General features: G+C 39.7%; 1 protein-coding gene across 4 annotated transcripts in view; it reads left to right on the top strand.

Annotated features, from left to right (window-relative positions):
• parp6a (poly (ADP-ribose) polymerase family, member 6a) overlaps positions 1-22,853 on the top strand; it is a 38,645-nt gene extending 15,792 nt beyond the window's left edge. For 3 of the 4 annotated variants that reach the window (XM_047363598.1, XM_047363595.1, XM_047363596.1), the window contains exons 9-23: positions 9,244-9,394; positions 9,621-9,752; positions 11,339-11,434; positions 11,600-11,692; positions 11,882-12,007; positions 12,245-12,310; positions 12,418-12,485; positions 12,700-12,748; positions 12,869-12,981; positions 14,372-14,444; positions 17,047-17,116; positions 17,992-18,071; positions 18,534-18,597; positions 18,927-19,011; positions 20,169-22,853. In XM_047363598.1, coding sequence (XP_047219554.1) covers positions 9,244-9,394; positions 9,621-9,752; positions 11,339-11,434; positions 11,600-11,692; positions 11,882-12,007; positions 12,245-12,310; positions 12,418-12,485; positions 12,700-12,748; positions 12,869-12,981; positions 14,372-14,444; positions 17,047-17,116; positions 17,992-18,071; positions 18,534-18,597; positions 18,927-19,011; positions 20,169-20,271 — 1,369 coding nt within the window. In that variant the 3' untranslated portion in view covers positions 20,272-22,853. The remainder of the gene's footprint in view (positions 1-9,243; positions 9,395-9,620; positions 9,753-11,338; positions 11,435-11,599; positions 11,693-11,881; positions 12,008-12,244; positions 12,311-12,417; positions 12,486-12,699; positions 12,749-12,868; positions 12,982-14,371; positions 14,445-17,046; positions 17,117-17,991; positions 18,072-18,533; positions 18,598-18,926; positions 19,012-20,168) is intronic. The other variant, XM_047363597.1, reaches the window with a different exon arrangement.
• The last annotated feature ends 1,556 nt before the right edge of the window (positions 22,854-24,409 follow it).

Raw genomic sequence — 24,409 nt, 5'->3', positions numbered from 1 at the left:
CATCTGTTCACACTGTCAAACCAACTAATAGCAGGCTTGTTGACAATAGTATCACTGTTCCTGATTGGCCAGCAGACTTGCTTGCCTAAACTACATATAGAAACTATGGAGTATTGTCAAGAGGATGATGAGAGATGCTGGAGCCATGATGCAGATGAGCTGAAGGATGCAAATAAAACCACCTGGGCTCCCTTTAAACATCAGCAGTTTCACAGGCTAATCGCCTCCATGCCAAGTAGTGAGAGCATACTGTACATCGCCATACATTTCAATGGTATTAATTCTATATTAATAATTTGTTTTCATGACTGGCCTTATGTAATACTTTCTGAGAAGACAATATTTTGGTTTTACATTAGTTTTAACCCATAGTCATCAAAGTTAAAAGAAATGAACACTTGAAATATATCACTCGGTATGTAATTAATCCTTACAATTTAAAGGTGACTTATTGAATTGATTTACTGAAGTAAATTAACTTATTATATTCTAATTTATTGAGATGCCCCTGTATGTTCTGTTACCAGAATTGTTTAATCTAAGTGCTAACTTCCGCCTCTCTGCCTGCTCAGACGTTTTTCTCCTAAGCTCCCTGCTTACTTGCATTCTTTTACTCCTAATTTTTTATCTCTTAGCCAAAATTATGGAAATATTGGACTAAAACAACTTCTTACCAGTGACTTCCAAGGATTATTATTATTATTATTATTATTTTTTTTTTAAAGGATTTGGATGTTTTTATAATCGAACTCGAAAGCAGGACAAGTTGACGCTAGCTAATCAGCGCAAAATGCCTCCCTTCACCACAGAGGACTTCACAAACGTTTACAGAAATTGGCTGTTTTGGAGATGAAAATCCATTGACTAGAAGTGAATGTGGAGGTGAATATGGGGTACAACGATGATTCAACTCTGCCTGTGATCCCAAACAGTGACAGCCAGCTCAACAACTCAGCCCGCAATCAGAACACTGAGAATAAACCTACCGGCAGACCCCCCTGGCATCTTTTAGGGGCATGCCCAAAAAATCAACGTGGACGACTCACTGGAAGATCTCAGCAATTAAATAAATTAGAATGGCCAGAATTACAGAGAAATGTCCCCGTTTCCCCTGGGAAAAGGAGACTATGACAGCAAGCTGCTGTAACAACAACTGATAGGAGTGAGACAGCTGGAAATAATGGAATTCCTCTCCAAAACAGATTTGCTCCACTACAGAATGAAAACCAGGAAAATGATCCATCTTCTGAGAACAATAAAAGGTTTGTGAACAACCTTCATTCTAAACAGTCTTCTCCTAAACTGCCAGAGAAAAAGCGCCCCACCAGACCAAGAACCCTAATAGTGGGAAACACAGCTGTGGATGGGATTTAAAACTTCTGCAACAAGAAAAACACAGAAGTTATGATTGGTACCAGTAACGTGGTCTCTGATATCTCAGAGAATATTCTCGCAATCACAAAAATGCACCCGTCTCTAGAAAACCTTATTATACACTGTGGAACCATGGATGACGTGGCTAAGAAGAAATCAGAAGGACTGAAGGAGGATTTCACTCGTCTTCTGAATATTGTTGGGGGTCTCAATATCAAGGTGTTTCTCAGCGGACCCTTTGCACCGATTTTCTGTGGAGATGAGATTTTTTCGAGACTTCTGATGATTAGTAAGTGGTTGAAAAAAACGTGCCACCACACCTGTGAACTTTATTGACAACTTTAATATGTTTTGGGAAAAAAGACAACTCTTCAAGCAAGATGGTTTCTGTTTGAACAAGCCAGCAGCCAGACGTCTTACATCTAATCTCCTCTAAATAATCTGCCAGCAGCTTCGACCTTCAGCAGAGAACATGGAGTATCAACAACAATGATAACGGTGCCTCCAACAGCTCCAGCAGAAACAATCGGCCAGTTGGCTGAGAAAGAGAGGTCATCACAAAAGGTCTCCCTGTCAAAATCCACAGGAGAGGTGGACCCCCCCCCATTATACCCCCCTCCCCCAAAACCCAGACCTAGACCGACACCCCCGGTAAATCGCCCTCACCCCAGACCCCGACCCAAACCGCACAGAACTCTCCCATCTCCCCACTGAGCCCGCTTTTTGCTTTACTGGATCCCGATAACATGAAAGGAGCTCTTAAAACCGGGACCCAAATGGCTCTGACCTCTTCTCCATTAAACACCCCCCGTGGCCGAGGCCTTGCTACCGAACCAACATCTTCCAAATGCTACAGACCCCCACCACTTCCTAATCTATCTCCTCCTAATCAGGACCTTCAAATTACTTCTCTGTGATACAGTCTGGGCCCCAGTGGTAACGCTATCAGAAATCAGCATGTCCAGGAAAAACTTGGGCCCCTTATAGTAGATAGTTGTAAAATCTCTGTGCTACTACCAACAGTCTGGACGAGTACACAGAGGCTGTGACTTCCTACATCAGCTTCTGTGAGGACAGCTGTGTACCATCATGCACCAGGGTGAGTTACAACAACGACAAACCCTGGTTCACAGCTAAACTCAGAAGGTTAAGACTGGATAAGGAAGAGGCCTTCAGGAGTGGGGACAAAGACATATACAGAGAGGCAAAGTACAAGTTTGGCAAGGCAGTGAAAGAGGCCAAACGACTGTACTCTGAGAAGCTCCAAAACCAGTTATCAGCCAACGACTCTGCGTCTGTCTGGAAAGGGCTCAAGCAAATCACCAACTACAAGCCGAAAGCCCCCCACTCCATCAACGACCGACGCCTCGCCAACGACCTGAACGAGTTCTACTGCCGCTTTGAAAGACAAAGGGACAGTCCTGCAACCATCCCCCACGACACCCCCCAACAGCTGCAGCCACAATCCACCACCCCCATCTCTCCAACCTCAAGAGGGGCCTTGGCACCTCCAACCCCCACCCTGAAGTTCCCCCCCACCAGCCCCCTACCCACGCCGAGGACGGCTCTTTCCATCCAGGAGAGGGACGTAAACAAACTCTTCAGGAGACAGAACCCCCGGTAAGCTGCTGGTCCGGATTCTGTCTCACCAGCCAGCCTGAAGCACTGCGCTGATCAGCTGTCTCCAGTCTTCACAGACATTTTTAACACCTCACTGGAGACATGTCATGTGCCTGCCTGCTTCAAGTCCTCCACCATCGTCCCTGTTCCCAAGAAGCCAAGGACCACAGGGCTTAATGACTTCAGACCCGTCGCCCTGACCTCTGTGGTGATGAAGTCCTTTGAGCGCCTTGTGCTCTCACACCTAAAAGACATCACCGACCCCCTCCTGGACCCCCTGCAGTTTGCCTACAGAGCCAACAGGTCTGTAGACGATGCAGTCAACCTAGCCCTTCACTTCATCCTCCGGCACCTGGACTCCACAGGAACCTATGCCAGGATCCTGTTTGTGGATTTCAGCTCTGCCTTCAACACCATCGTCCCAGTTCTGCTACAGGAGAAGCTCTCCCAGCTGAGTGTGCCCGACTCCACCTGCAGGTGGATCACTGACTTCCTGTCTGACAGGAAGCAGCGCGTGAGGCTGGGGAAGCACGTCTCTGACTCCCTGACCATCAGCACCGGTTCCCCCCAAGGCTGTGTTCTCTCTCCTCTGCTCTTCTCCTTGTACACCAACAGCTGCACCTCCAGTCACCAGTCTGTCAAGCTTCTGAAGTTTGCGGACGACACCACCCTGATCGGACTCATCTCTGATGGTGACGAGTCCGCGTACAGATGGGAGGTGGACCATCTGTTGGACTGGTGCAGCCAGAACAACCTTGAGCTCAACGCTCTAAAGACAGTGGAGATGGTTGTGGACTTCAGGCAGAACCCAGCCCCACCTGCCCCCATCACCCTCTGTGACTCCACAATTGACACTGTGGAATCTTTCCGCTTCCTGGGAACCATCATCTCCCAGGATCTCAAGTGGGAGCCAAACATCAGCTCCCTCATCAAGAAAGCCCAGCAGAGGATGTTCTGCCGCAGCAGCTGAAGAAATTCAACCTGCCAAAGACTATGATGGTGCACTTCTACACAGCCATCATTGAGTCCATCCTCACCTCCTCCATCACCATCTGGTACGCCGCTGCTACAGCCAAGGATAAGGGCAGGCTGCAGCGTGTCATTCGGTCTGCTGAGAAGGTGATTGGCTGCAGTCTACTGTCGCTCCAGGAACTGTACACCTCCAGGACCCTGAAGCGGGCAGGGAAGATTCTGGCTGATCCCTCCCACCCCGGTCACAGACTCTTTGAGACTCTCCCCTCTGATTCTGATTCTGATTATACGTGACAGAAAGAACAAAGCCAAAATGATAACAGACAGTAATAAACAATCAAAAAAAGCCATAAACTGTCAGGTACAACCAGACACAGAGTTAATATAAGCAACTAAGTAATATAAACTGGCTTTATTGAACATTAGTTCTCTGTCAGGAAAATCATTTTTAATCAATGACTTCATTACTGACCACAATCTTGATGTTATGTTTTTAACAGAAACATGGTTACATGAATTTAATGAAGCTCCCATTCTGATAGAGTCGACACCTCCAAACTACAATTTTCTTTGTGAGAGCAGACGGCAAAGAAAAGGTGGAGGGGTGGCCACTGTAAAAAAGTATTTCTGGGCAAATTTGACTCTTTTGAATATTTGGCTCTCTGGGTAAAGAGCCCTGTCCGAACCATGTTCTTGAATATTTACAGGCCTCCTAAGTCTAAAACAAACTTTTTCAGTGATTTTAATGAGCTTTTATCTGTGATATGTGTTGATTATGACTGTTTAATTATTGTGGGAGACTTCAACATTCACATGGACCATCCTGAAGACAAAAGTGCAATAGATCTATGTGACACTCTTAGAAATTTTGGTTTGACTCAACATGTTAAACAGCAAACACACAAACAGGGACATATTTTGGACTTGATCATTACTAAGGGTCTAAACATTTCCAAGGTGTCTGTAACTGATGTTGCCCTATCTGACCACGTTTCTGTTATTTTTGAAAGCATCATCTGCAATGACTCAGTTTGCCAAAGAGACATGATAAGAAAACGCATCTTTAAGGACGGTGCTGCTGAAACCTTTAACCAGATTTACTCTTTTACCTCCACTTTGCCCTGTAACACTGTAGATGAGCTGGTAGATAACTTTCATTCTAAAATCTTGGACATCATTGATTCAATTGCTCCAATTAAAGTGAAAGTCGTTTCTGGGAAGAAAATGTCTCCATGGAGAAGTGCTCCACCAGTCAGAAGTGAAAAAAAGCAGTGTCGAAAAGCTGAACGCAGGTGGCGAATTACTGGACTCCAAGTTCACAATATAAACAATAAAGAAAGACTATACAGATATAACCTAGAACTGAAAAATGCAAGAGAATCTTTCTTTTCTGAGATCATCAGCAAAAACATAAACAATCCTCGTGCATTATTTGCCACGGTCGACAGGTTAACAAACCCTCCTGTAACTGTAGCATCTGAACTCCACTCTACCAGGGCCTGCAATGAATTTACTAAATTCTTTACTAAAAAAACCCAAATGGTCAGAGAGGCAGTCAGCACATCCACATCAACTCCTGTACCAATGTTGTCTCCAACTAGAACTGATTTTGACAGAATTTCCCAATTTCACCAAATAAACTGCAAAATCTTAGAATAAATCATACAGCAACTAAGCTCTTCTTCCTGCTGTTTCGATCTTTTACCCACAGCTTTCCTTAAGAAAGCTTTGCTTGTAATGACATCTGATTTAACTCAAATAATAAACACGTCCCTTTTGTCAGGTGTTTTCTCCCAGGCCCTAAAAACAGCAATTATCAAACCTCTATTGAAAAAGAGCAACTTGGACAAGCTGCTACTACAGAACTACAGGCCTATATCAAACCTCCCCTTCATCAGAAAGATTATTGAAAAAGCTGTGTTTCAACAGTTAAACAACTTCCTAACAATGACCAACCGCTTTGATGTCTTCCAGTCAGGCTTCCGTGCTCACCACAGTACAGAGACTGCTCTTATCAAGGTGTTCAATGACATCCGTATAAATGCAGACTGTGGAAGAACCACAGTGCTGGTATTATTGGGCCTTAGTGCAGCATTCAACACTGTTTATCACTCAATTTTATTAGAATGCTTGGAAAACTGGGTCGGCCTTTCTGGTACAGCACTCAACTGGTTTAAATCCTACTTGAAGGACAGGGACTTTTTTGTGTCAGTAGGTAACTTTACATCTGAGACCACAAAAATCACATGTGGCGTTCCCCAAGGGTCCATCTTAGGGCCCCTCCTATTCAATATCTACATGCTCCCCCTAACTCAGATTTAAATAAACAACAATGTAAGTTATCATAACTATGCAGACGACACACAGCTATACGTTACGATGTCACCAGGTGACCATGAACCCATTCAAGCGCTGGGTAAATGCTTAGAAGAAATCAATGCATGGATGGGCCAAAATTTTCTTCAGCTGAATCAAAACAAAACTGAAGTAATAATCTTTGGACCAAAGGAAGAGCGTTTAAAAGATAGCACACAGCTTCAGTTACTGCAGCCAGAAACCACCAGTCAGGCTCGAAACTTGGGTGTAGTGATGGACTCAGACCTGAACTTTCAGAGGCACATAAAGGTAGTAACTAGGTCGGCCTTCTATCACCTAAAAAACATCTCCAGGATTAAAGGACTAATGTCTCAGCAGGACCTTGAAAAACTAATTAATGCGTTCATATTTAGTAGAATTGATTACTGCAACGGTGTCTTCACATGTCTGCCTAAAAGGTCGATCAGACAGCTGCAGTTGATCCAGAACGCTGCTGTCCGTGTCCTCACTAGAACTAAGAAAGTGGAGCACATCACCCCGGTTCTAAAGTCCCTACACTGACTCCCTGTAGCTCAGAGAATAGTTTAAAATACTTCTGTTAGTCTATAAATCATTGAATGGCTTAGCACCAAAATACATTACAGACTTGTTGTCAGTGTATCAACCACCAAGACCTATCAGGTCATCTCGCTCAAATCTACTCTGTATACACAGAACCAGAACCAAACAGCTTTTAGTTCTTATGCTACACTAATTTGGAATAGACTCCCAGAAAACTGTAAAAGCGCCAAAACCCTAAGTTGCTTTAAATGAAGATTAAAAACTTATTTCTTTAGAGTGGCCTTTGACTGTGCCATCTAAGCATAATTACGGTAGTTACGTTTTCAGTCCAATTTTCCTTTCATTTTCTTGTTCTATTCTCTTTATTTTATTTTTTAAATTACCTCTGTTGTTTGATTTTATCATTTAATTTGTTTTTCTGTGTCTGTGTCTGTGTTTATTTTCTTTGTGATTGTACTGAAATTGCATGTACAATGCTTTGAGTGTCTCGTTGCTGAAAAGTGCTATATACAGGGGTTGGACAATGAAACTGAAACACCAGTCATTTTAGTGTGGGAGGTTTCATGGCTAAATTGGACCAGCCTGGTAGCCAGTCTTCATTGATTGCACATTGCACCAGTAAGAGCAGAGTGTGAAGGTTCAATTAGCAGGGTAAGAGCACAGTTTTGCTCAAAATATTGAAATGCACACAACATTATGGGTGACATACCAGAGTTCAAAAGAGGACAAATTGTTGGCGCACGTCTTGCTGGCGCATCTGTGACCAAGACAGCAAGTCTTTGTGATGTATCAAGAGCCACGGTATCCAGGGTAATGTCAGCATACCACCAAGAAGGACGAACCACATCCAACAGAATTAACTGTGGACGCAAGAGGAAGCTGTCTGAAAGGGATGTTCGGGTGCTAACCCGGATTGTATCCAAAAAACATAAATCCACGGCTGCCGAAATCACGGCAGTATTAAATGTGCACCTCAATTCTCCTGTTTACACCAGAACTGTCCGTTGGGAGCTCCACAGGGTCAATATAGCTGCTATAGCCAAACCTTTGGTCACTCATGCCTGTCGAAGAAGGATCTTGGGTCGGACCAAAGCGCAGACAAGAGCTCGGTAGCCGCATCATAGTTTATTCTTAAAAAAGGTCGAAACGTAACAAAAACACTGCAGGTATGAATCCAGAGACAAAATCCAAAACATTTACAACACTGCAGGTACTTTGGCAAAACGTAGCATAAGCGAAGCAAAAACAAAACATAGTCATGGTAAGGAAAGGGGTAATCAACAGAATAACAGAAGGAACCAGCCCAGAACAGAGACACCAAACCAACTAATATACTGGGGAAATAACAAAAGCAGATAATCAACGGAACAGGGAACAGGTGCGACAAGGGGGCAGGGAAAGAGCAGGAACAGGTGAAACAAACACAAAGGCTGAGGAAGAGCGAAAGGACAGAAAACACAAACTAAGCAAGAGAATAAACCAGAGGAGGAAATAAAGAACTAGAATAACTATGAACTAAAGTAAACAGAGAAACTAGAGGGGAACATAGAAACAATAACCTAAGAAATAAACAAAGAGCCATAAGGATAATCTAAATTACAAAATAAACCATCACAAGAACCCACAAAGTCCAAAATGTCACTCCATGACAATGCCAATGCCAAACGTTGGTTTCAATGGCGCAAGGAGCACAAATCTTGGGTTGTGGACAATGTGAAACATGTATTGTTCTCTGATGAGTCCACCTTTACTGTTTTCCCCACATCCGTGAGAGTTACGGTGTGGAGAAGCCCCAAATGTTGCATGCCCAGAGTGAAGCATGGGGGTGGATCAGTGATGGTTTGGGCTGCCATATCATGGGATTCCCTTGGCCCAATACTTGTGCTAGATGGGCACGTCACTGCCAAGGACTACCGAACCATTCTTGAGGACCATGTGCATTCAATGGTTCAAACATTGTATCCTGAAGGTGGTGCCGGGTATCAGGATGACAATGCACCAATACACACAGCAAAACTGGTGAAAGATTTGTTTGATGAACATGAAAGTGAAGTTGAACATCACCCATGGCCTGCACAGTCACCAGATCTAAATATTATTGAGCCACTTTGGGGTGTTTTGGAGGAGCGAGTCTGGAAACGTTTTCCTCCACCAGTATCACGTAGTGACCTGGCCAGTATCCTGCAAGAAGAATGGCTTAAAATCCCTCTGACCACTGTGCAGGACTTGTATATGTCATTCCCAAGATGAATTGATGCTGTATTGGCCGCAAAAGGAGGCCCTACACCATACTAATAAATTAATGTGGTCTAAAACCAGGTGTTTCAGTTTCATTGTCCAACCCCTGTAAATAAACTTACCTTACCTTACTTACCTAAGTGATGCTTTTGATCTTTTCAGGTCTCCAAGTTTTCCTCTGATCCAAGACACGGTTCTAAAAGGGAAGTTGAGTGTCCCTGAGCTGAGAGTGACTCGCTTGATGAACCGCTCCATCTCCTGTACAATGAAGAACCCTAAAGGGGAGCTCTTTAGCTATCCACCAAACAGTCAGGTTAGAGTCATTTTGAACCTTTCATCAACCCAGACTCCTGTTATTTTGAAACATATTTTTAGTTAATTTAAGTTTTACTGTGTGCTGTTACTGCTGCACCCACTCACACCCTTGTCTCCGTCCACCTGTCACCTGCATTGTTTCACCTGAGCCTTCCCCTCACCCGTACCGAAACATAGCTGGTGTGCCCTTTCCCATAATGCTTTGTCTTCACTTGACCCATCAGACCGTAGCTGTCCCGGCGGCCAGGGCCCCAGCGCAGATTACCACGAGGCAGCTGATTGAATTGTTTTTTTCATCCCAGGCGGGCGGCCACTGCAAGAACATCCCTACGTTGGAGTATGGCTTCTTAGTGCAGGTTAGATCCCAAGCAAATATCACTCCATGATTAAAAACATTTGTACTTTCTGTTTCAGTTGTTGGATATTGTTTTGGATACAATTCTGTGAAGCTTGGTTGGTCACTAAGGGGCTTGAGTTTTAAGCTAAATAAAACCAACCATACAAGTATCACAAACTTCATTGTATTGTATTTGATTTTACGCAAAGTAATGAATAATTGTGAAGTAGAAGGAAAAGATCCATTATTTTTCATTTTTTTTTAATAACAATCTGAAAAGTGTGGCAAATGTATTGTATCCCCCTGAGACAGTACGTTCTGCAACCATATTATGCTGCATTTACAAAGTCTTTTGGCGTGTGTTTCTACTGGGTTTGCACATCGGCAGACTGAAAATTGTGCCTATTCTTTGCAAAATGGGTTAAGCTCAGTTAGATTGGATGGGGACTGTCCGTTACCAGCAGTTTTCAAGCTTGCCAAAAATTCTGAGTTAGATTTATGTCTAAATTTTGACTGAGCCATTCGAACTAATGAATATGATTTGAACTAAACCATTCAGTTGTAGCTCTGGCTGTATGTTTATGGTTGTTGCTCTGCTGGAAGGTGAACCTCCAGCCTAATTTCAAGTTTCAAGAGATTTTATTCCAGGATTGTAATGTACCTTGTTCCATTTATCTTCCAGTCAACTGCAACCAGCTTCTCTCCCAGGAAAAGCTGCATCATGTTACTGCCACAATGAGTGGAGCTCACTTTTTGAAAACGTTTAAGTGATCGATGCTGTTTTTGCATGATGAAGTTGAAGTAGTTTCATGCTGATGTCTTTAAACAAGTGATTTATACTGTGTCTTTCAAGGGTAAATCTTGGATAATTTATACAGAAAAGAGCAGCAACTTGTTCCCTCAAGGTGAGGTTGATGACTCCTCTGTTTTACAAAGGCTCAGATAGCATTTAAACGTAAGGATATTAGGCTGATGCCTAAACCATCTAAACTAATACATGAAACTGAGTTTGTTTTTATTGATCATGCGCAGGAGATACAATACAGATGAATGCTGAAAACATTGAATTTTGGTCTCATTTGACCATAGTATCTTCTAACTCTACAGGGTTTGTGGAAAATGTTAAATTTTGCATCTTATGACATACTTTCAAAAATAGCGTTCTTCTTACCACTCTACCATTAAGACCAGATTATGGAGGGTGTTACTAGTCGTTGTCCTGTCAACAGATTCTTCCACCTGAGCTGTAGATATTTACAGCTGCTCCAGAGATATTAAAGAAATCTTGGTTGTTTTAGCTAATAATTCAAATGTACTCTTTCCATTATCTGAACATCACACAGATTTTATTTGTAAAAAAAAAAGAAGAAGACAGTGTAACAATTGTGTGTTGATCTTTTAGATAAAAACCCTATAAAATACATTAATACAATACATTTTAGGATGGACTGTATGTAGAAGACTGTAAATCTAGAGACTGGCCTCACTCTGGTCCTATTCTTCTGTATCTATTCTTTCCATTTGTGCAGCCTTTGTTCTTGTAAACATGAGTGCAGCAGTTGGACGTTATAATTTGCAAATCCTCTGTGCTTTATCTTGTAATAGATAATGAAGTACTCAGAGCAGAGACTCCCCACACTTAATGAGTACTGTGTGGTCTGTGACGAACAACATGTCTTTCAGAATGGGTCCATGCTGAAGGTATCACACACTCTAGTATTAACATTCAATTTGGATTCTTACACTTTTTTTGATATATTTAAAAGCATAAATGAAAGACATCTCTATGTACAGTCTATTGTTTTATAAATGGATTTCTTGGTGCTAGTTTGTGAATTTCATCCTGATTTCACTGTGTTTATGCAGCCTGCTGTGTGCACCAGGGAGCTGTGTGTGTTCTCCTTCTACACTTTGGGTGTGATGTCTGGAGCTGCAGAAGAAGTGGCCACGGGAGCAGAGGTGACAATAAACCTAAACATGTAGCGTTATTGGAGATCAAATTGTTGACATTCATATATAAAAAATAGCAACTCACACAGAACTTACAAACACCATTACATTATTTGCCCTAAATAGTGTTACTTTTATCTTTATGTATTCTGAGAGACATCAGAATAATTGGCACAAACCTTCCCTAACCCTTCCCAGGTTGTGGACCTACTTGTGGCTATGTGTCGAGCTGCACTTGAGTCCCCCCGCAAGAGCATCATCTTTGAGCCCTACCCATCAGTTGTTGATCCAAATGATCCCAAAACTCTTGCATTCAACCCAAAGGTTTGCATCCAGACTGCTTCATCTGTGATTACAAGCAATTTTATTCCAAATAATTCTATACTTAAACTAAGAATTGCACCGTCTATTTTATTTAATAAGCTACTGTCACAATGTTTAGTTGTATTTATATTTACCTGTATAAATAAAGGCTTGTTATGATAAATTCTGAAAATAATGTTTCTAAACATACTGTTGTTTCCTTCCCCTCCACATTTGTTTGATATCGCCTGGACACAGAAGAAGAATTATGAAAGACTGCAGAAAGCACTGGACAGTGTCATGTCCATTCGTGAAATGACCCAGGTACAAAAGAGAGACATTCTGCCTTTATCATTTTGTGTTTTTCAAGTACTTATTTGATTTTTGGCAAACAGACATAAAAACAGCAGATGCCTCTCTGTTGTTTTCAGGGTTCTTATCTGGAGATCAAGAAACAGATGGACAAACTGGACCCTTTGGCCCATCCTCTGTTGCAATGGTGAGGACGAGATGAGAATCTGTTCCTAAAATGTGTTTACTCTTACCCTTTAAAAAACATGTTAAACCTGACATACCACATACATCCACACTACTATTACTACTACTACTACTATTACTATGACTAAACATCTATTATTAATAATAAAAATTGTCAAAATAACAATAATAATAAATGCTATTGATATTATGAGTAATTCTGTGTTTCTTCGCAGGATCATTTCCAGTAATAGATCTCATATCGTCAAGCTGCCTCTCAGCAGGGTATGACTTTAGGACATCATCCCCTCTTATCTCCAGAAATAAGCTAGGTTTTGGGATACACTTTCACTATGTTTTTTTCACCACACTCTCTCTATCTCTCTCTCTCTGGTGTCATTACAGCAACTGAAATTCATGCACACCTCCCACCAGTTCCTGTTGCTCAGCAGTCCCCCAGCCAAGGAGGCCCGCTTTCGCACCGCCAAGAAGCTCTATGGCAGCACCTTTGCCTTCCAGTAAGTTACCCCTACCATTAGCCAAAAGAGGTTTCCTGCTATCTCTACATTTTCTTTACGAAGAGCTGAAACAACCCATGTCTTATTAAACAAACTATGTTATATCATTCTATTTTTTTCATTATCAAAATCTTTCTTTGCCATCAGTATATTTGAAAAACAGGAGAATTTTCCAGTAAGCATCTGAATTTTTTTAATTATAATGAGATCCTGATCATAATGAATGTGCCTCTGAAACCATTACAAACAAAAGGACAAAGCAGTGGCTACACTCTTGGGCCTTTCTAAGCCAGCACATGGAGCCAGTGATATTTGTGTGAGAGAGATAGAGATTTGTACTGTAGCAGATGGGGCTCTGCTGAATATTTTAGATACTCTCGACCCATCTGGGCAGCAGCAATGTGAAACTAAAGCACATACACAAAGCTACCACTCTCCCTTTTGCTGCTGGTAAATGCTTTAAATATATTAATTCAAAATGAAGATGCTGAATGTTTAATTTAACATGGGCACCCTTCCTCTTATTTTAGCTTAACAAAAAATGTGCAAAACATAAACATCTTTGCATAAAGCAGGTCATCGTGAAAGTGCAAGAAAGAAATATTTTCACCAGTTCAGCCAAGAAACAATTTGGTTTTTTTAAGACAGTTTAAATATCTATGCTGGGAGATCCATTCAGCAGTCATGCATATTTAAAAATGTAATTTATAAATAATAAATGACATCTGAAGATTATCCTGCATTTTTAAACACTCCTGCATAATTTGTATAAATTGTACTACAGTTGAGACTTGAGGTCAAATCAAAACATCAAACATAGAAAAAACACATTTCACACTTTTTATTGCTAATCTTAAGTGCCTGGTGGTAAAACCAATTATCAACAGAGTTTAAAAAATACAGGTATAAAGTATAAATGTAGAAGAACAAAATACTAAAATAGCAAACAAAAATCAGTATAGTTCACTCAATTCTATTCAGGTCAGTTCAATTTGGTTATATTTGATTCTATAAAATTATCAGTTATTGTGCAGTTATTATCTAATTATAATGTAATATACAGTATAATCAGCCCAGGACCATGCAATATTATATAAAGATTCCTATTCGGCTCAGTTTAAATTAGGTATATTTTAATTCACTATATATATATTCTCTTACAGCAGTGTACAAGACACATGGGTCAAATTCATATCCAATTATAATGTCCTATACAATCAATCCAGTACCATGTAATCTCATATACACATTCAAATTCAAGTAGATAAGTAATAAGTAACTGATTAAACTAAGCTTTTCTCCATAAGTGATTTTAGTAACAGTAACATATTGTGATCCTGTTGCTCTTACTTTGCTCAACCCTGTTTTATTATTTGTGTGTTTGCTCTAGTGGATCCCATATAGAGAACTGGCACTCTGTTCTTAGAAATGGACTGGTCAACGCCTCTTATACTAAGCTGCAGGTAGGTAACTCTGGTTAACTACAGCTCGGATTTATGACACTTCTTTCCTAACACAGCAAACCTGTTCTTTTACAAAGCAGGCTTCCCATCAGGCTGATCCATATTTGCTATTAATGATTGCCACCTTTCCTTTTGTCAACTTTTTGTTTTTGAGAGGAAGGCACAGGGGCAGATGTTTTTAGTCAATATTGGCTGTTTTCAGCAGACACCGTTTCAGCCCATGTAGGTGCCTAGGGAATAGGCTGTGGTGTCAGCTGGCATGTCCGGAGGCTGTCTGTGCACCCTGATGGGGTCATTCACAAAGAACCCTAAATATGTTTTGCCTAAAGATGTATAATACAACAGAAAAGTTTAGTAGTTGTGGTTACAGCCTTTTTAGGGGTGAAGAGCGGCTTCTTTGAAATTAGAATTTGCACATTATTTATCAATTCAAATAAATGGAAGTGATACAGTCTGAAAAACATCTTTATAGTAATTAGCCTAAATAAAATTTTTGTTTCTAAATATCGAGGATGTAACCCAGCACCAGAGAGAGCACAGAATTGTCTCATTTGCAGAATACAGCCTATAATGACCATTAGAGAAACTTGCATATCCTGAAAATAGATTAAACACAATTAAATCAGAAACCTTCAGGCTTGTTGAATCATTCTTGTCAGTTGCGATTGCTCTGTCACTCTGATATGTCTCATTTGTTCTCGCGGGTTTTTGAACTCTCCATCTTGGTTCTTGGCTCGGTGCTTTTCGTCTCCTTCTCTTTGTTTCAGCTGCCGCATCCACACCCTTCCTCTGTCACTGTGTTTCACAGAACAAAAGAGACTGAATCTGTCTCCATCTTCAGTTAACACACAAACCTTATATTCTTGTTTTTTTTTTTTTTCATTCTTTCTAAATGGGTCATATCCTGATTTCCACTTTCTTCTCCTATATCCAAACCCTGAAGATGCTCTTTGTTCTCTCTCCTAATTATGTCTGTGTTTTTCCATTTATCCCATTAGCATACATCACATAGCGTAGGGTTGTCCAAAGTGCAAACTGATTGTGTGCAGCCAACGACTTTTTTTTGTACTTGTATTTTGTTAAAATACAAGTACAAACCTCAACTGGTAATGCATGATAGACAATCACAAAGTAATATGATTGTTTAGTGTAAGGTAAAGAATAGAGGGTTTTTAAATCTTTTTGACAAATAAAGATCTTAAAAATGTTGCATTTTTATTCAGCCTCCTCACTTTAAAACCCCTAATTAAGTATAATTTAATCATAGCATAAATACAGCTATCATTTGAAGGATGTACACCAGTGAACAAATAGCATCATGAAGACCAAGGAACACAACAGACAGGAAGGGGCTGAATTTGTGGAGATGTACAAAACAAGATTATGTTGGAAACAGTATTGCAAACTTGAAGAGTTATTTTCAGTCCATCATTTAAAAGGTCTGAAAAGAGTAGACAACTGCAAACCTACTGAGACATGGGTGCCCACCTAAACTAATTATTATTAATCAGAGAAGTAGCCAAAATGCCCATTGTAACTCCGGGGGTGATGCAGATATCCAATGTTCAGGTGTAATAATCTGCTGACAGGAGAATTATTAATCATGCGCTCTGCAAATCTTGTATCTATGGAAGACTGGCAAGATGAAGATGAAGAAGTCTGAAGTCGTTTTGGAGGTGATATCATGTAGAAGAAGGTTCTCTGGTTAGATGAGACCAAAACTGAACTTGTTGGCCTACATGCCAAACTTTGTTGGAAAACTAAGCAATGAGATTATACCCACAGTAAAACATGATGGTTACAACATCATGCTGTGGGGATGTTTTTTCATCAGTAACAGGGAAGCTGTTCAGAGTTGATGGGGAAATGGATGAAGCTAAATACAAATCTGAAGGAAAATCTCTTGGAGGCTGCAGAAACTTGAGATTGCGGTGGAGGCTTACCTTCCCGCAGGACAACATTAAACAAACACAACTGAATGGTTTATATCAAAACATTTTCATGTATCCGTCAAAGTCCAGACCTAAATTCAATTGAGCATTTGTAGGAAGACCTACACATTTCTGTTCATGGATCCTCTCCATACAATCTGATAAATAATGAGCAAACATTTCTATCTGTAGTTGTGCATCGGTGGTAGAGATTTACACCAAAAGACTTGCAGGTTTGCAGTGAAAGGTAGTACTCTGTGTCCTTTTTTTCCACTTCACACGTGTAGGATTTTGTGTTGGTCTATCACATAAAATCCAAATAAAACATTGAAACACAAAGGTTTATTGTTGCATTGTAACACGATTTAAAAGTTTAGGGGGTATGAATACTCAATGTGACAATGTAAATCTTAATTTTCTTGTGAATGTTACCTCAATACCGAAAAAATTAGAATTTTTACTCACAAAATTCAAAAACATCACATTATGTCCTCTCTGTTGTCCACTGTCCACCATTTGGATTAAGTTGTGTGAAAACGGATATCCACATAAATATTCTTTGATTTCACTAAAGCTGGTTAGGAATAAATTGGGCTGTATTTGTGTTTGCCTTATGCATATATGTAAAGCTCAGTTACCCATCCTTCCTCCCTGCTCTTTTCAATCCAAAGCTGCACGGGGCAGCGTATGGAAAGGGCATCTATCTGAGCCCCATCTCCAGCATTTCTTTTGGATACTCAGGTAGGAACACCTTATTTTTGCCACTAAGACTGTGCTGCGTCTGCTTTCAATCAATGTCTTCCTGATGTGGCCTGATTATCATCTTGCAGCTGGCAACATGTTATGCCACTGTTTTGTAGTGGGATGTGTGTTCATTTGTGAATGCTGAGCCGTGTGTACAGCCTACCATTTACTGCATGTTGTGGTTGTTTAAAATGTGATTTTGATTTTGGGTTTATTTATTTTGTTTCCCCTGTGTCCTGTTGTACATTTTGCTGTATTTCCTCTTTTAGTTTTACAGTGCTGGTTTAATGTTGTAGTGTTTGTAGAGACATTATGTTAGAAGGTTGGAAATTTCCATCTCATTAACCTGGGGTGGAAGTCCTAAAGATAAGTTTAAGGCTGCATACATCTCACTTTGTCATGAATTCAAATTGACTTTTGCTCTGTCTTTTTAGAAATGTATATTGTTTTTGTTCAGATGATGCAAATGATTCAAACTTAAAGCATGCTGTAAAGCTTTAGAAAATCCCAAATCCCAATTTTTCAAAAAGACAGCAGTTTGCAATTGTTTGAATGCATGTTTGTTTAAATTATGCATGCACAAATTCTGCACACAATTCAATTCAATTCAAAGATACTTTATTGATCCCTGAGGGGAAATTAGAATTCCAGTACACACTGGATATATATATATATATATATATATATATATATATATATATATATATATGTGTGTGTGTGTGTGTGTGTATGTGTATATATTATGCATTCGGTTACAGGTTATAAAGTAGTTTCCTTGAACACTAAAAGAATGACGTTTACACAGTCTGAGTTACTTGAAGTAAGATTTTTCTGAGACTTTTTTGTTGGCTTTGCTATGCTGTCTGTTGTAGGAATGGGGAAAGGACAGCATCGCATGCCCACCAAAGACGAGCTGGTACAGCGTTACAACCGTATGAACACCATACCACAGGTGAGGAACCCATTTAACCATTTTTTCACCTTAAAATTGTGGTGTAGAGTTAGAGCATGCGCAGAGGCTATAAGTCCATGACGCAGCCATCTGGGATTCCATTCCTGATTCTGGGACCTTTTCTGCATGTCTTCTCTCCTTCTCTCTCTGCCCATTTCCTTTCCATATATTGTGAAATAAAGGCCACTAGTGCCACAATAATAAAATTAGAATAAAAATGATGAATTGGAAAACCTTTTCCTTAAATATGTGTTTTAGCACTGTGATGACAGTTTTGCATGACAAAATATTGCCTTTCATAGGTTCCTTAATAGGTCACATGTTTCATGTTTTATTTTTATTCAATACAGACTTTTAGTGTCTTTAGAGATTTCGAAAAAAAATCTGACGTCCTTTGAACACATCATTTAGATCTTAATCTATAATGCAAACCATGACTCCTCTCTCTATCTTTAACCTTAGAGCCGCCCAATCCAATCAAGGTTTCTGCAAAGTCGAAACTTGAACTGCATTGCTCTTTGTGAAGGTAATACCTGTGATCAAGGTGAAATGCATGTTTGTGTTTGATAAGTATATATTTGATGCAGAGGACTTATTTTTGGACTATACAGAGTATGTATAAACAAAAACATATAATAAATAAATAAAAATCAGTTGTTAATAAGGATTATAGTAGTATAATAATTGTAAATGAAAATGTTTTCTTAATTGTCTCACCTGGTTAAATACATGTTAAATAAAAATAAACCATAATCTGTTTTTGAATACAAAAAGACAGGAACACTTTCAATGAGGAATCATACAAACATGACAGAAAAAGGAATACAATATGTATTTTGTGTTTCTGTTTCCCAGTGATCACATCTAAAGATCTGCAGAAACACGGCAACATATGGGTGTGTCCGGTCTCCGACCACGTCTGTACACGCTTTTTTTTTGTGTGAGTAATCTTATCGCTTTATGTTCCTTGAAACATTTTCAAAGAATAAGCATCATAGTCCTTTGATGAAAAAATGTTGAACATGGCAGTCATCAGTTGTCATCAGTTACAATATCACTACACTGAATAGAATTTTTTTTGCAGGCAGTAATTTATTATGGGTTGGAAATTAGGTTTTGATGGATGACCAACAAACTGAATTTACAGCTAAATATAACTGATTTGGGACTAAAGTGTCATGGAAAATATTTACACCCTTTATTTATACTTTTTCACATAATGCATAACTACAAACGTCAATGTTCTGTATTGTCTATGAATTTTACATGATAGACTGACAGTTTTTGCTAAAACAAAGCATAACATATTTATTCACCCCCTCTGAATCAGTACTTTCTAAAACCGCATTTCGTCTCAATAACAGCTGCTGCAAGTATGACCACCAGCTTTCCACATCTACTGAGGTTTTGTCTATTCTTCTTTGCAAAATAGCTCAAGCTCATTCAGACTTGATGGAAAGCATCTTGAAAAGCATATTTTTAAGTTGTGGCACAAGTCTAAACAATTCTATTGTAGCTTTAGTAGTATATTTAGGATAGCTGTTCTCTTGGAAGGTGAACGTCCTACTTGATCTAAAGGTTTGTCCTTTCTTCGGCTCCATCTGTCTTTCCATCAACACTGATCAGCTTTCCTGTCCGTGCTGAAGAGAAGCGTTCCCACAGCATTATTTGCCACTACCACATCGGATGGTGTGTTAGGGTAATGTGCAGTGTCAGTGTTCCGCAACTTTACCCCTGAACCTGTCTGGCCCATTCTTTGGTCTTCATAATGCTGTTTGTTCACTAATTTCATAAAACAGCTGCATTTATACTGAGATTAAATTACACATGTAATGGCTTAATTGACCTTTCTGGAAAATTAGGTGCACTGGAGTAGCAGAGTAAAGGGGACTGAAAGAAATGTACACCATACACAATTTTTAATTCAATAATATTTTGAAATATATAAAAGTTTCCTTCCATTTCAGAATTATCACTACTTTGTGTTGTTCTATCACTTGAAATTCACAATAAATATGTATTGTGGTTATATCATTCCAGGGTTGTGAACACTTTTACAAGGCATTGTCTATGATAGTTTTTTGTGTATATTTGCAGGTATGAGGATGGCCAAGTAGGAGATGCCAACATTAACACTCAGGAGCCTAAGGTGCAGAAGGAGATCATGCGTGTTATTGGGACCCAGATCTACTCAAGCTAATGGAGGTTCAGCAGCCAATCTATCCCTGTCTCAGCTGGGGGCAAGCAGACAAACAGACAATTGAAGCGAATGTTTGAGTGAGCCGTCCTAAGGCCAGAAACTGAGGGAGGAAAAGCTCCCGAGTACATCACATTCTCCTGTGTTTCACCTTCTCTGGATTGCTACGAATTACATATTCATCTGGCCCTCAGGTTGCACCTGGTTTAAGTCAGCTTTTCCCCATTTCTTAGCAGTGAAAGCATTTTTTAGAATTAACAAAACTGCTGTCCACACTAATGCACACATTTTTCCTGGAGTGCCGAGGTTATACTCTTGTTGCTGTGTTTACTTTCACTGATTTCTTGGACTCGTTACTTCAGTTTTTTATTCCTCTTTGTGAATATGTAGTAAAACAAAAATTCATTCCAAATGATTGACTTTTTTTATGGCAAATATGGAAGGGGATTACAGACACAAAAACGTTGGCAAGTCATTATCTGTCATTAGTTTATGCAATACATTTTGACTAAAGACATGAACTAAGGTCACGATGAGTGGAAGGACATGCACCACTGTGGAGGGTTTTGTCCATGTCCACTGATACTTCCACACTACAGAAGGTAGTTGCTGAAATTCAACCTAATATCAATATATAACAAATCTAGCTTTTTTGTTTATTAATAACTGTTGTAATAGTTAGAGAAAACTGAAAATTGGTTTTGGCCGGGACAAGCCAATACAAATTTCTAGTTTTCTTTTTTGACTGCTATTTTATTTATTTATTTTATTTTATCTTAAGGGATACAACTCATAAACATATGCAGGTTCTCTTATTGCAATTGTGTCTTTGAACCCAGCAGAAAATAAACGAATCCCAAATATGAATAATTGGGATTCCTGATTATGAATTTATCTGATTTTTATTGAACACAAAACAAAATGCATCAATGTACATGACCTTTGGTGATGTGTTTATTGACTGAAAAAGGTGGGAGTTCTTTGTTGCATTTAATGAAAATTCAGAATTTCCAGTTTTCAACCTGCCGATATACAGTGAGATCCAATTAGATATGGGGCCTTTATGGTTAGGAAATGGGCAGAAAAATGGACCCCAAATGGGAATGTATGTGGGTTACAAAACTGCCTTAAAAAGTTTGATAAAATTGGGACCCATATGTGTACTGGACATATTACCCAATCTAAATGCATTCTTTCATATCTATTTGAGACTCACCTTAGACCTATGAAGAATGTGGGTTTTATTTAGCTATCCCAATTAGGTCCTACCCAGGAAGCACTTTGCCAGCCTAAAAAAAAAAGGTTGCAGGGCCCGTGTACACATATTAATTGGGAAGTATGAAGGAGAATTGCATTCTCCAAAGATACATTTTGTGATTATTTCACACTAAACATTTTATAAAATGATGGCCTGGAATGTAGAATTTGTTGTATTTATCAGCTCCAGGTTTGTTTTTGATTTTATTGGGATTCAGTGTCTATAAGTGCTTATAGAAGTATTAAGAGAGTAATATAATGGATGATGTGTCAGGACAAAACTGTAGCTGTCAGAATCCATAACAGTGACGCAAATATGTACAGTTGAAACCAGATATTTACGTACATTGGATAAAGAAAGACACGATACCTTGGGCATTCTCTTTCTGATAGGCACCAGGCCCCTGCAACCCTAGATGGATGGATGGATGGATGGATGTATTCTCTTTCTCATTCTGACATCTGGCAAATAAAATAATGAAAATCCTAACTGACCTAAAACATTAAACCTTTAGTATGATTTATTGCCAGAGACTTAGAAAAACAGGTTGTGTGCTTTTTTATAGAGTGTAGGTAAACATCTGGTTTCAACTAGTAATGGGACTAGCATGTGACTCATTGGGGGAAAAAAAAGAGTTGATTTAATGTGTGATCCAATTACTGTGATAACCTTTCATGCATCATAATCTTTTAATTAGTCATTCCAACTTGAAATGTTTCTGTGTTGATCTGTGTGTATGAGCTACATATTCCACAGGAAAACTAAAATCTAAAAATTTTGATTATTTTCCCAAACAATACTTCGGCAGCATTTAGTCCAGGTGAGCTTTGTACTTTCTTGATATTATATTAGACATTGCACTTATTCAGCATTTGCCTAAACTGAAGACAGCAACTGTCCTGGGACCTGCCGTAGACAGTCAAGGGACGACAAAAGGTGATAGCGTAAAAAAAAAAAAAACAACTTAAATATCCAACATCTTAACTATGGTATGTCTATACAAAAAATTGACTTTTAAATAGTACTGGAACTCTAAACACTAACTGGACATAAAGATGCTGCAATGAAAGCAAATTGTATATATGGACACAGGAGAACTTGGTAAAACTGATGTACATGATGTATATTGCCAGACTCTGCTAACAGCTGATAACTGTTTCTGCCAAGATGTGTGAGCGCTGAATCTCTTTAGGGGTCTATTTTCTCACCGTCTGTCTCTGCCTTGTGATGTTGCAGAGATTATGACGACGACAATGATGGTGATTATGGCGCTGATGAAAGGCAGCAGTGCTGGAGAAAAAAGAATAAAGCCTGATTTTGCACAGTTTTACAAACAGTCTTATTTGCTTTGATGTCAGTTGAAAATGTGTGACAATCAACGTTGTCTATTGTTGATTGTCTATTGTTGAGCTTTTCTGCTGGTGTTTCAGACAGAAGGGGGCAGTATTCCTCCACGGCCATTCAAGCAGACCAACATCTCGGTTTGCAGGTGAGTCTGAAGATAAGATCAAACCTTTTTTCTGCTTTTTCACAATTCTCATATGGATAATACTGAAATGTTTCAGTTATCTTTATCATGATTAAGTTTTGCTATTGTTCATTAGTTCACAACAACTTTATCATTGGGTGCTGAACAAAAACACAAACTGTTTTGATTTCAATTAATGTGCAGACTTTTATTTACAATAACTATAATAATCTTTTTAAATAAGCACACTTTTCTCCTACCATGCTACATTTTAAAAGAAAAAGGATGGATACCATCAACACAATGACATGCATTGCAACTCTGACCATTTTTTAAATTCATAAAATTATTTCAAATACTTTTATTACTATTTTACTGACTTCTTGACTTACTAACCCCTTTAAGAGAGCATCACTTACAGTTATTGATCAGCCAAAGCTGTCTTTTCCTTGCCCCTCTCAGTTTATGTTGCTGTCTCCAACCACAGAAAGCTCTCCTATTTTAAACCTCCCCTGCAGTCCATTCTGATTGTTGTTTTGGCATACGGGGTCCCGTATGTGTGCAAGCGCTGGCTGTGTTGACAGCAGGCTTGGTCATAGGGGAGTCGTGGCACTCACAGGCTCTTGAGAGGCACTGTACGTGTGTATGTGTGGCCGTGGTTATTGGGTACACACACACATATATATATATATATTCCTGTGACTAGCAGATGATGTGTATAGTTCACAAATTGCTATGATCTCTATTACCAGGACCTCATGTTGTTCAAGGTTGCCCAGCTTGGCTTTGTCCTCCAATTCCAAAGCCAGCTGACTGGTTGCTTGCAACTTCAAATCGCTTCAATCCAAATGTGTTTCTTCATGCATAGTTACACGTTTGACCACTGAGGGGAGCTCTTGTGTTATTCTGCTGTTTTTTGTGTTTCAGTAGCTTTCTTTGCATATTTAACATACACTCCAGGAGACCCACAAACACCTGCTGGTGAACAAGCACACACTCCACTGTGGTTGTTTGGTCAGATAAAGGAGTAGTGACGGGAGGGCACAGGGTCATTGAGGCTTGTCTGGCCCTCATCGGATGCGGCTGCTCCCAGCCTCGCGGTCTCCTCCCTTTGTATAAGTGTGACCGCTTGATTCCTGCACAAAAGGAGCAATTACTGGGAGTTGTTTAATCACCCACATTTTTATTGAGCATAGGGTCTTTTAGCTTGCAGCTCAGGCCCTCGTCTGCAGCGGCAGTCGGTGACAGGAGTGACAGAGAAGGTCAGTGGTTTAACGGGGCGCGAAGGGGTTTCGTTTGAATTAAGAGTTTGTGGACTACTCTGCAGACTGCAAAGGCCCTCGAGACAGAGACAAAGAGCTGGACAAGACCAGGGGCAGGTTTGTTGGCCGAGGCGGAGACATAGATGAACTTAA

The sequence above is a fragment of the Girardinichthys multiradiatus genome, chromosome 4 (genome assembly GCF_021462225.1).
Source record: "Girardinichthys multiradiatus isolate DD_20200921_A chromosome 4, DD_fGirMul_XY1, whole genome shotgun sequence".
Classification (NCBI taxonomy): domain Eukaryota; kingdom Metazoa; phylum Chordata; class Actinopteri; order Cyprinodontiformes; family Goodeidae; genus Girardinichthys; species Girardinichthys multiradiatus.
This window is presented reverse-complemented; position numbering and strand designations above follow the sequence as displayed.